Source organism: Phymastichus coffea, unplaced genomic scaffold (assembly GCF_024137745.1).
Source record: "Phymastichus coffea isolate CEN01 unplaced genomic scaffold, Cenicafe_Pcof_1.1 PCOF00133, whole genome shotgun sequence".
Classification (NCBI taxonomy): domain Eukaryota; kingdom Metazoa; phylum Arthropoda; class Insecta; order Hymenoptera; family Eulophidae; genus Phymastichus; species Phymastichus coffea.
This window is the reverse complement of record NW_026706944.1, coordinates 217,617-230,049: the sequence shown is the minus strand read 5'-3', so window position 1 is coordinate 230,049 and position 12,433 is coordinate 217,617. Positions and strand designations below refer to the sequence as shown.

The following is a 12,433-nucleotide window of genomic DNA, read 5'->3' as shown; positions in this document are numbered from 1 at the left end:
AATGAATAATGACAAGAACAACGTACTGAAAAACAAATGAAATAAAACGAGTGACACGAGCACTCGGTATCAGCGAGGAAAAAGCGCCTTTGAAGTTAGTGTGTTGCTGGCGAGAGAATCGGTTTATAAAGAGAATGGCCGGGAGAATCGGCATCAGTCTAAAGCCGCGACTCCCGCTTGTCACGAGGAAATCGATCCTCCTCTAGGAGCATACACGTTTTTTCGGCGTACAACTGTTTTGAGTGCGCGCATTTGGTCTCAAAGTGTATCAGATAGATTCGGTGTAAGTGTTTCAGTTTCGTCTCGTTTTTTTTCATTCTTTCTTTCTATTTTTGCTTGTTTTTCTTTGTCGCTCCAACATCCTCGGATCAAGTGAGAAACGATTTGTATTGCGGTTTCGAGTATTTTCCACTCGACAATTGCTGCAATTATCATTGTGTGACTGAAAAACAGTGCATTTTTCAGATATATTGGCGGTTGCTCCACGCGTTTGTATGGACGCTGTTGCCACTTGACGTTTACATCATCGAGACCACGATTTTTCAGAGTTCGATCGGCACGTAAATTTTGGTTCACGTCGACTATAGAAATATCTTATCTCACGACTATTTAAATTAGCATTGAAACTTTTTTTGGCTCTATGTACTGTCCAGCCGAACGATTCCAATACTAGAAACTTTTAATTGCACTTGAACGAAATGATAAAACTAAAGCTTGTCCCTAATTAATCGTGTTCGATCAAAGATTACAGATAAAGTAATAAATATTGCTAGTTCATTAGGTATTCAGTGGGTTTATATATGGTTTATATATATATATATATATATATATATATATATATATATATATATATTATTATTCAGTGGCTATGTCAAACACAACACCCTTGCAATGCTAATTGGACTTTTTTTGAAAGTTTTATAAATGGATTCATCTACAAATAGTTCTCATGTTTATCAATCTCCAAAATTACATCTTAAATTTTTTCTTTAGTAGCAAGGCATGCATTAACAATATTTATTTGCTGTGTATATTGAACCATTACTTGAGAGCGAATCTATTTAGCAATCAAAAAATTATTGCATTTGATTAATATCGATATCTTTGGTAAGTTATTTCTTTCAGATTGAAAAACTTGATTGAGAAACAACGACTTATCGATCTGACGACTTTAGCTCGAAATGAACATAATTTACATTCAAACGTAATATAAATCTATTACCGCTCCAGAAAAAATTACGTTCAATAAGAAATTATTGGTTTGATCCTGTAATGCTTAAACACTATTTGTATTTACGCTTGTGAGACGGAACGTTTAATTGCAAAAGTTTGAAAAAGAAGTATCTGAATAGTTTTGCCTTCTAATCAAGAATTCCTGTGTTAAAAACCATCGCAATACATATTAAAATGAAACGAACTTCAATACAATAAAGTGTATAAGTGTATCAGCTTATGCTAATTTCATGCGATATATTGAATCATAGTTTGCAAATTACGACAATTGTACGTAAGTCATGTTGACTTGAAATGTACATACGAGAATCAAGTATCATATTTCGAAGTGGTCGGTAAATTCAGGAAGCATGAGAAACGCGAATTCTCGAAAAGGTATGTAAGTATTTCCATTTGCGGGTGGACAGACTAGTTTAAACGTCAGTATTGGGTTTGAAGGATTTCCCGCGTGATTCGTCGTATAGGCCGCGGAGAGGTGTGAATTTTAGAATGCACTCACGAAGCTACATGTCAGACGAATAATGAAAACGTAAAAACGATCCAACCACATGGAATAATAATAGTTGACCAATGTGTCAGCGTCTTTATTTTAAAAACACAACGTGTTTGGTTAATTTATTTTATCAGCCGTTTTCTTAAAATAACTTATTACAGTTATTCTAATGCATGATCAATTATATTTAAAAGTCTTAATCCAGGTTTCTTTACTGACAAGTGCGATTAGTGTTGTCATTGTTATTCAGAAAGTCATTTCGGACATTAAAGATGGAAATACGTCATGAGTTTACGGCCTAAACGTACGAGCTCTCTACGTTATACAATTCTATCGATCTTTTTATACAGCTTGTCTTGTGGATTTTGAGATCCCTCATGATTTTAAACATCTGTTACGGGAACCTCTTTAGAATTTATCTATGCTAATTTATCTTGTGCCCACAGTGCACGTGTTAAGGAAACGACTGGTCAAATTTCTAAAGTAAATATTCATGAGCCACTCAACAAGTCCATGTTTGTCATCACGATTGTTTTCAAAAAGATCCGTAAAGGTACAGGGAAATTTGAAATTTATTTTTTGACTAGGTATATGCTAAGCTTTGCTATAAAACCGGTTAAGGTGCCCAATAAATTGAACCTGACAATTATTGTGTTTTTCATTGCTTGATGTCTTCGAAGATAAGTATAGGATGAGTCGAGATAGACGACGTTAAAGATTCGTTCGCTCGATTTCTTTTATCATAAATTCAAGATTTGCTGTTCGCGTAATTTTTGGACACACAGCGACAGATCTGACCTTCAATAATAAATTTTCATTCGAAAAACTCAATTCATTTCAATGAAAAGCAGCAAAATTTTCAAGGCTCAGAATTTAATTTCACAAGCAATTATCACGACGTATTCCAGAGCAAATAACACGTTGTGTAACGCGCGAAACATTCATAAGCGCGAAACTCCACATTGGACAATTACTCACGGTCTGCTGAGATTTGCTAAACGTAATGTTATGATTACAATAGGACAAGTTATTCTAAACAGTAGCGTTTGTATGGAGAAGAAAAAAGAATAGAATTAAAGACGCAGTCCGTTGCGAAATGAACTGGTGATGTACTAGCGCGATCGTCATACCATTAAATGATAAATCCGAGCTTAAGTAGTAATGAAAATGACGTACTAATTGGAAGCAATCAGCGGAGATTGCCATTGATGTAATCATTCGTCTACAACATGACGGTTTGGTAACAGGAAAGAAAACCAATAAAATGCACACGAGAACGGATTTTTTTTCTCACTAAGTACAGTATTAGCGAATGCAATTTAAAAATATACGCGCGCGTGTTCTCGCGATTTCATTCGCGTCGGTCAACAAGGATAGGTTGCGCATCGTCACCGCCGCCGCCGTGGATAGCTACACTACACATATAGCGCGCGATCGACCGTGAACCACCTCAGTGCGCTACGGCGTGGAGTTACAAGCGCTCGGGGATTCCCAGTATAACGAAATCCTTTGCGGTGATCGTACCGGTTAAGAACATTCTCTTTGAACATTCAACTTAGAAAGTTTATTTTTCTCAAAATTGTCAGCTAATAACACTGCTGACGTTAGCAATCTCCCATGTGATTTAACTATACAGAAGTAGTAAAAGAATTATAAAATAACAGTATGTCACAAGCTTCTGTGTAGACTACATTGCTATATAGGTGTATACTATTAATACGACGGGAACATTTTTATTATGTTAGTCGATTTATAATATTATATTAGTTCTAAAAAAATACAAAGAAAATTCAGTTTACAATCGAACGAAATTTACCGTTAAAATTAATTTAGCCTATCTGACACATGTCAACAAATTGAAATTCGAAGATGAGAATATCTCGTTTACCTTATACTCTTATTTTCTTATATTTTAGTTTCTTTTATATTTTATATTATATTTAATTATTTTATTTTATATTATAATCGTTTTTTTAAATACCGAAGCCTGTACTAAATTTTTTCCGTTATATGGGTAATAAAAAAGGGAACATCTTTTCAAAGCTTGAGGGAAACCCAAAGAAAAATGATTTTCGAAAGAATGTCCTTAACAGCTCCTGTTTATCACGAGAGGACAACTGTTTTAATGATGACGTTTGCACGTATCATACTTGACTTTATTTCTGCTATTAGATCACCAGCTTACTGCGTGCATGTATAGTCTTTGGTCAATGCATCGATACGATTCGTGAGATGCACTTGGCGGAACAAATCTAACTATGCATTTTCAATGAAGTTTCGTCAATGAAATTTCGTCTCTTATTATCATTTGAAAATCCCAAGAATTCAATATACCTAGACCGATTGTATGTTATGTTGGTAGTCATTTTGTTAACTGTAACGAAGAAGCTTATACTAATACAGTTCCATGCCGAATTGGACAAACCTAAAAAATCAATTCATTTTCTTTATGTTTTTATTATGCATCGATTACAACGAAATACTTGGATTAGCCGACTCGTATCTTTTCCAAATGAACACTACGTATGACACTTATTTTTGTATCCAACAGGCGATCCAGTATAAAACATCATGCGATTGGCACTTTGCACAGCTCAATTACCACTGGGCATTCTACTCGCATTGCAAATTTTCAGCCAGCACAAGGTTTTGGCAGAAGGTCAGTATAATAAATAATTGAAATAACAGTAGACAAGTTTACGTCCATACATCATCGAGTATAATAAAAAGTGAAAATCTGAATGAGATACATAGGCAACCTTGGATTATATTCATTCATCGGATAAATCATTTGAACGAATTCGCACGTAAAATGCAACATTTTAATTTATCCTACTTAACAGTAGACTTAAATTATAATCCAAGAATGTCTATCGAAGTGGTTACGCGTCGACTGGCTCATCGATTGCGATCGGTCATGTCGTTAAAAGAGACGAGCTTCTGCTTTGCCAGCAAGACCAAACTCGCGGAACGGTCGCGAAGTAAAGGATGTGAATGATTTGCGGGAGCCGAAGTACATGCCCTATGCAAAGTTGTAGCCGAGCGAGCACCGACGTATTACGTGCAGTTGGACGAAATTCGGCCAAGGTCGAGAGGCCCGAAACGAGCGTTCAACGATACGCCACGAGGAAGGACATCTAGATCGGCGCGCGTGCTCACTTGCACACACGCTGCAAATCCATGTTGCAATCAACATTGGGACTTTCCTTTGATGATTTCAAGCTGTCGACAATTACGACTCGTTCCGCACGCCTAAAACAATTAGTTTACAGAATTTTCGAAAGTTAAATGTCCAGACGAGTATACAAATGCTGTATACGCGGACTGAGTCTAAGGCCTTACTTCTGTCATTTTAAAGCTCAATGACTTTCTCTAGGAGAGCATTGTGTTCATATACGTTACGTGTTATTCAACTTTATCCGTTGTATCGTAGTAAAGCAGGTGGAACCTATATGGCACTGCAAATCCAACCGCTCTATACCAAGTAAAGAGACTCAACTTGAGTACAAAATAGCTACTGCCAAGTGGATTCCGTGTTTGATTATTCGAATTATGGAACTTACATTACCTGATGCTAAGAATATAATGCACGCGTAAATTCAAATTCAAACGTAGCCTTATATTGGGTCTACTAATCTTATTTTCATCAATGTGTGTGTATGTGTGGATGTATGTGTGGATGTGTGTGTGGATGTGTGTGTGTGTGTGTGTGTGTGTGTGTGTGTGTGTGTGTGTGTGTGTGTGTGTGTGTGTGTGTGTGTGTGTGTGTGTGTGTGTGTGTGTGTGTGTGTGTGTGTGTGTGTGTGTGTGTGTGTGCGCGCTTAAACTTTTGTTCAATATTAAAATTGTGAGTATTGACCTTAATGCTTATGAAGTTGCAGTCTTTACAAAAGATTTAATTAACCAATGACTTTTTTCACTCGTCCAATCTTTCAACATTCAAAGACAAGAATTATTCCCATTATTATACGTAATATAGAAAAAGACGTTGTTGTTCGTTCGAAGTCGGGCGAACGATATCTATGAGTATTATTCAGAAATCTGTTAAGTTTGCAAAGAAATATAAATGCTTGGAAAAATTGAATTTTAAAGAATGTCAGTGAAACAATGCCATTGCATCAATTGTAAATGGTTATCAAAATTTTGTCAGAACTTTAATAATTTTCATTGATAACGCTTTAATATTATCACTTTGACTTTTACTCAAAATGTCGAATTAATTTGGAATAGTACATTACGATACAAGTGCGGGAAAGTAGATTCTTGTCTCGTGTGGCGTTTATGCCCGAGCGAAACGAGGGTGGAAATGTACACGAGACGAGAAATTCTTTCCCGAACATGTGCCTTACCGTAATTTTTGATACGACGCGTGGAAAGTGCGTCTTTCCCGCACGCTCGGTAGAACATGTGCGTTGAAAATCGCACTTTCCACACACCGTATCAAAAAATACGGTACGGAACATGTTCGGGAAAGAATTTCTCGTCTCGTGTACATTTCCACCCTCGTTTCGCTCGGGCGTAAACGCCACACGAGACCGGAATCTACTTTCTCGCACTTGTATCGTAATGTACTAAATCCTATATAAAAAAGTGACGGCTTGTTGACACTGTTATAAGTCGATTGGTAGTAAATAATACATTGAGGCGCTATTTAGATCGATTACTATTCTATTAATACCAACATTCTATTAATATATAATAATTAATGATTAAATGAACTTATCTAGTGAAATTTAATCATAATTATATGAGTACTTGCTCGAAGATATTTTATATTGTAATACTGCAACTTGTTGCAAGTTGCAGCGTTGCAAAGTAAAATATCTTCAAACAAGTTAACGAAATATAATTTGTAGTCATTGAAACGGCAATGACTTCCACATTCTCTCACCTTAAAATAATACAATAAAGTAATCTTAATGCACTCCAATTACATTTATTTACAGGACATATAAATTTATTGAATATCTTGTAAAGTTAATTTCGGATAAATATCAATAATGAAGAGAATTATAAATCGATATTTTATATGAAATTCTGTGTATTGATTTCGGTACATTCGGTACCGTTAATTTATTTTGAAAAAATAAAAAATTTAATTTATAAATGTAAACGAATTCCTCAAATAGTCACGAATGAACAATTGAAAAACAATTAAATTAAAATAATATATCTGCTAATATGGAGACATCCTATGAAATGCTTGATATAAACCAATAGGTTTAAAAATAAAGAAAATTAAACTGTCAGGCGCATATGTTATAATATAAAATTATATTATGTTATATTATTATAATATAATATAATATAAGATATTTATAATATAATATATTATTATTTGACATTTATATATATAATATATATTTAGAAAGAATCGAAAAAAAATGAATTTGATACTTTGCCCATTATCTATGTTTAATTAGCCAACATCTAAAGATCTACTACGTTATTAAGTTCGGAGTTATAACGGAATCTGTGAATACAAACGTAATTGGATTTTTATTTGCGAATAAATGTTGACGAATGTTGGGCATGTCAAAGTATCGAACTATTTTATAAATGCGGAGTATTTTATAATAGTTTTGAATCGATTCATACATGAAATTCAATATAAATAAATTGAGAGATTAGCGCGCGAAGCGCGTTAGACACTAGTTAAACTTAATAACGGACTATCAATTGTGAGTGCGAACGAAACGTGAAAGGTTGTATATATGTAACTTATGTGTCGGAAATGAGCGTGTGTTCGTAGTACCTACACGACAGGATCAAAATAAATAGGTAAATAGAAGAGCAGCTAGAATTCAAGGCAGTGCTTGTACAACTGCTAGTCGGATTTGAACTGCAGGACTTTCAAAACAAACGAATGGTACGAATATTCAAAGTGGGCTGTTAAGTCGAGTTCAATTCTTCAGGTATGTATTATAAAATATATTTAGGAGCCATTGAAGTGATTCGATAGTATTTTCATTATTAGAATAGTTGGCAAGTGCGAGTTAAGCAGTTAATTATCGTATTCAATAATTTTTAATGTTCGTGGAAATTCAAAAGTCAATAGAGTAGGGTATGCAAAGACCCTTTATCCGATGCAAAGTTTACAGTTATTTTGCGCGCTCTACAAACAGGCACAATTAAAGACTGTGACGCAACAAGGCTTATTACGCGCTGTGAAAAATATTGAGTACTGCATTACAAAGCATGACCCATATTTTTTCTTATAGCTTTGAGTAACAACACTCGTGCCGTCTTGGTTTAACTTCAAATGACAAACTGTCGTAATGCTTTCCAAGTAAAATAATATATTTTTTCAGAAGTACGTGCATAGATCTGAGATTAAAACAAAAGACTGTCATAGCGAATCAAATAAATCGACGTGGTTTGCGCATAAAACACAGACAGAAAGATGGCAAAGAGTTCGAGTATCGATGAAATCATGGCGATCGCAAAGCAGTGTGGGAGCTTGAAGTTCGAAGGCACGGAAAAGGAGCGCCAGGAGCTCTTCGAGCTGAAAATGCAGCTGGACAGCTGGCAGAAAATGTGCGAGAATCTGCTGAGTGGAAAAAACTGGGCATTCCCCTGCGTGGAGCGCATGCTCAACGCATCGGAATACAAGCTGCGCGAGTGGCGCAGGCGGCTCTGCGGCCTTGAGCGCGACGTGCACAAGGAGCTGCTGATGTACACTGTGGATCAGCGCCTCGCCGCGAACGAGGTTACGTTCGCCAAGCCAAACCAGGAAACCGTCGATCGCGTCGTCGAGGTCCTCGTTGGCCTTCGCAAGATCTGGGCCGTTGTCTGCATCAAGTGAGAGGCTAGCTCGAGTCAATGATTTTTCCGCGGGCTAGTTCGCAATTAAAATCGATTCTCGTTCGCATTCCAGGTTCGCGCAGGCGATCGTCGACAAGATTTCGGATATAGAAGAGAGGAAGAAACGTTGCCGTGGCATCGTTCATTTTTCGTAATCGCCAGCTAATTCAGTCGCTTACCTCGCCTTATAGTTACTCAGTTATTTGTATATTGACATTGTCCCATCCCATACGCATTCTTTTGCCTACCTGTATAATTCGGTCATACTTATATATCACGCCAAATGTAATGTTAACATGTTTTTAAAGATATCAATAAAAGTGCATGCTCATTGAAAAGAACTGTTGAATGTTTTCTTTTCTGGAAAGTTCCGCGAATGAAAGTTACCAGCACGTCATGCCCGAAAATTGATTTTGGCGAATTAAAAGTAATTCGTTCTGCAGGTGAAGAATGTAACAAGGCTGGCGAACAAAACAACGCGCCCGGGGTGTGCATCAACGTGAGAATCTGTCAGCCTTACTTGCAAAGCCTTCTACAGGAAGGACGTGCGGCGAGTCGCTTCCTGCGCAACACCCTCTGTTATTTCAATGACGGTGAAGTGATCGTGTGCTGCCCCCTGAATGCCCCCTCGCCAACTCTGCCAACGACCCCGCTGCCCGCCACTTCGCCAGGCCACAACTCCAGCTTCGGACCACTGTACGCTCCGGAGTGTGGCTTCAGTGACAACGCCTTCAGTCGCGTGGTCGGTGGTGCACCAGCCGAATTGCGTTAGTTTGCGCTTACATCTTAAAGAAACCATTTAATTCCAAGCGCGGAACAGATACTAAACAGATGACGTTCGACAGACGCATGGCCGTGGATGACCGCTCTGGGCTACAGGATCAAATTCGGACCGAAAAAAATCCACTTTGGGTGCGGAGGCAGTTTAATCTCCAAGCAGCATGTTCTCACCGCTGCCCACTGCGTCTTTAATCGCAATAACCTGTATATCGCGCGTCTCGGCGATCACAATCTCGACGATAGCGTCGACGATGGTGCGAATCCCATCGACATACCCATTCGGAGGGCAGTCATCCATCCTGGTTACAGCGCCGTCAACCAAGCCAACGACATTGCCGTGCTCAAGCTGCGTCGGCCAGTCACATTCACAAGTAAGTATGTTTCGTTTCGCTTATCCTCCAAATTCGACAGTAGCTATTGTCCACTTCATCATTTCATTTTTCTTTTGCGTTCTTTCAGGAGCCATTCATCCAATTTGTCTACCATTTCCGTCTGAAGTAAAAAATAGGAATTACGTTGGAAACTTTCCGTTCGTTGCTGGTTGGGGCGCGCTCATATTCAGTACGTACAGAGCTACGTTTTTCCGATCTATTTCGCTTTTGCGTTCTTTTCGTAGAAGAAATCTCTAATTAGTTCATTTGTTTTACAATAGTTAAAAATATAAATGAAGGAAGTGATATTTTGATGCAAGTTCAGCTGCCTGTAGTGTCGCAAGAAACTTGCGCTAAGAGATACACGTCACACCCAGAATATATTATTGACAAAAAAGTTATTTGCGCTGGTTATACCACTGGCGGTAAAGATTCCTGCGTAGTAAGTTTCAAAAGTCACAATCAATACCTTGTCCAATAGTTGTTTTACAACAAGCAATCTTATTCTCTTTCTCTGTATACCAGGGTGACAGTGGCGGAGCTTTAATGTTTCCAAAGGGTCACACTTTCTATGCTATCGGTATAGTGTCCTATAGTATTGAATGCGGCTTACCTGGAACTCCAGGTGTCTACACCCGAGTTACGGAATTCTTGGACTTCATTTTGGAAAATATGAATTAAATCAACAATATCGTCGATTATTTTCAATAATCCATGTAAATTATTGTACAGTCAATCAGACAACATAATTATTTATGTTGTTTTCATAGATTTTGAGTTGCATATTCCGCCAAACATTCTATAATTTAAACCTAAATATCCATTACATTGTAGTCTTCTGCAAAATATTTATTTAAAGATTTTACGTTACGCTTACCTTTCAATAATCTTACATTTTATATATTTTTAAAGTACATTAAAATATGTCTTATGAATAATCTTTTTCTTTTATTAATTGATAAAAATCATACCTTGAAGCCGTTTTCTCAGGATCAAAAATAAATTTTTATTTGAAGAAATATCTTACATTCTAATAAACATAATTGTTTATTTATAAAGCACGATTTACTGAAAAACTTAAGAAATTAATAGACTACGCTAAATTTAAGCCTAAAATATCTGAAGGAAATATCATTGAAACTTTAAAAAAATTGAGAATGACCTTCGAACAATTTTATGCGTGGAAAAAGCGCTGTACGCGTTCTACTCGCTAATAAGATAACAATATTATTGATAGATTGAAACGAAAAAACTTAAATATATTCCCCATAGCCTCATAGTATTTTCTAAAAATTGACATATATTTATATTTATTCAGCAAAAATTAAAATCTTTTTGTTGAGAAATGCGTAACTTCCATGGAAAAACTTACAAATTGTCGAAAATGAATATTATTTCAGTATGTACTACGTTGTTTTTAAAGATGTAGAAATTTATGTATCAAATTTTAGAATTAGATTAAAATTTTGTTAAAAAGCCATGGCGCGTTCGTTGTTACGCTCTTTCCTGAAATAGCTCATAATATTTTCTTATATGAATATTAACATCTAAAATTTGATATATAAATATTTAGGATCTTTATAAACAATGAAGTACTGGAAAAACTTTTATTTTGAACTATTCACAACAGTTTTTCCATCAAAGTTACGCATTTCTCAACTATTGACCTTTTGATTTTTGCTAAATAAATAAAAATAAATATCCATCTTTGGAAAATACTATGAGCAATATACTTAAATTTTTCGTTTCAATCTATCAATAATTATTCTCTTACAAGCGAGTAGAACGCGTTCAATGTTTTTTTCTACACGTAAAAGTTGAGTTATTTGTAAAACCCTTACATCCGAAAGAACATCCTTAATAACGAATAAAAATTGAGCTATTCATTTATTGGAAACATTTTTTGATGTATGGATTTATGACGTATTCTGTGTGAAAAAAAGCAACAGTACATACTTTCAAGTGCAATGGGTTGCTGATTCTTCTTATATCTACTCCTGTTATTGCCTGGAATTATGGTTTTGACTTTTTTTTTAATTTTGATAATAAAAATACTGTATACTATCAAAGGAAAAAAACTTTTGATTTTTTGCTAGAATAAGTGTTTTATCAATAAAACTACTATTTTAAGGTTTACAAACTTTGAACATTTATTAACAAAAGTATTTTGTTAACTAAATAAACGTAATAATAACAATCTTGAAGTAATAATAACAATAACAAAAATAAATATTTAAAAAGGAACTACTTTATTTTATAATTACTTTTTATCTATCAAAAAGTAATATAATGAAGTATCTTGAAGATATTTTTTATTTAAATGAAGTATTGTATCACAATTATCATATATAGAGTAATATTACAAGTCATAGTATACTTATGCATTAATAAATAGCGTTGTATACGAATACCAGCTGAATATGCTTTCACTGACGATAATATAAAAAGAAGTATTTACTTCGAGTTTTTCAGTCTGCGTTTGTTTCTACTTAAAACATTCATAAAGTTTTCTTTATTCATTTATTTTATATGAATTAAGAAATAGAATTTCTTTATTTTTCAGAGTTCCATAAATTCTTTCAGTTTACAAACTATATTAATTGAATGTGCAAATATATTTCTACATGTCAATTTCACGTTTGAAAATGACGAGAAAAGATTACAACCTATGCGAAATAGTTTTTTTTATATTATATCTTATCAATTCCTACAAGTGTGACAACACATGTGCAAATAGTGAGCTTTATATTCC

The 12,433-nt window shown here is 35.3% G+C and overlaps 2 protein-coding genes across 5 annotated transcripts; both read left to right on the top strand.

The window, feature by feature from the left end:
* The first annotated feature begins 146 nt into the window (after positions 1 to 146).
* On the top strand, positions 147 to 11,742 carry LOC131671711 (venom protease-like). 3 transcript variants are annotated; one of them, XM_058948342.1, is made up of 7 exons: positions 147 to 283; positions 4,278 to 4,385; positions 8,974 to 9,297; positions 9,376 to 9,681; positions 9,770 to 9,871; positions 9,963 to 10,123; positions 10,207 to 11,742. In XM_058948342.1, exons 2-7 carry the CDS (start codon positions 4,298 to 4,300, stop codon positions 10,360 to 10,362), a joined length of 1,137 nt encoding a protein of 378 aa, XP_058804325.1. In that variant the 5' UTR covers positions 147 to 283; positions 4,278 to 4,297; the 3' UTR covers positions 10,363 to 11,742. The 3 variants fall into 3 exon arrangements, with proteins under 3 accessions (XP_058804325.1, XP_058804327.1, XP_058804326.1); XM_058948344.1 differs by lacking the exon at positions 147 to 283 and adding an exon at positions 1,383 to 1,608; XM_058948343.1 differs by lacking the exon at positions 147 to 283 and adding an exon at positions 3,448 to 3,466.
* On the top strand, positions 7,483 to 8,871 carry LOC131671712 (uncharacterized). 2 transcript variants are annotated; one of them, XM_058948345.1, is made up of 3 exons: positions 7,483 to 7,641; positions 8,038 to 8,527; positions 8,604 to 8,871. In XM_058948345.1, exons 2-3 carry the CDS (start codon positions 8,130 to 8,132, stop codon positions 8,683 to 8,685), a joined length of 480 nt encoding a protein of 159 aa, XP_058804328.1. In that variant the 5' UTR covers positions 7,483 to 7,641; positions 8,038 to 8,129; the 3' UTR covers positions 8,686 to 8,871. The 2 variants fall into 2 exon arrangements, with proteins under 2 accessions (XP_058804328.1, XP_058804329.1); XM_058948346.1 differs by having other exon boundaries at positions 7,511 to 7,641; positions 8,041 to 8,527.
* Positions 11,743 to 12,433: the final 691 nt, after the last annotated feature.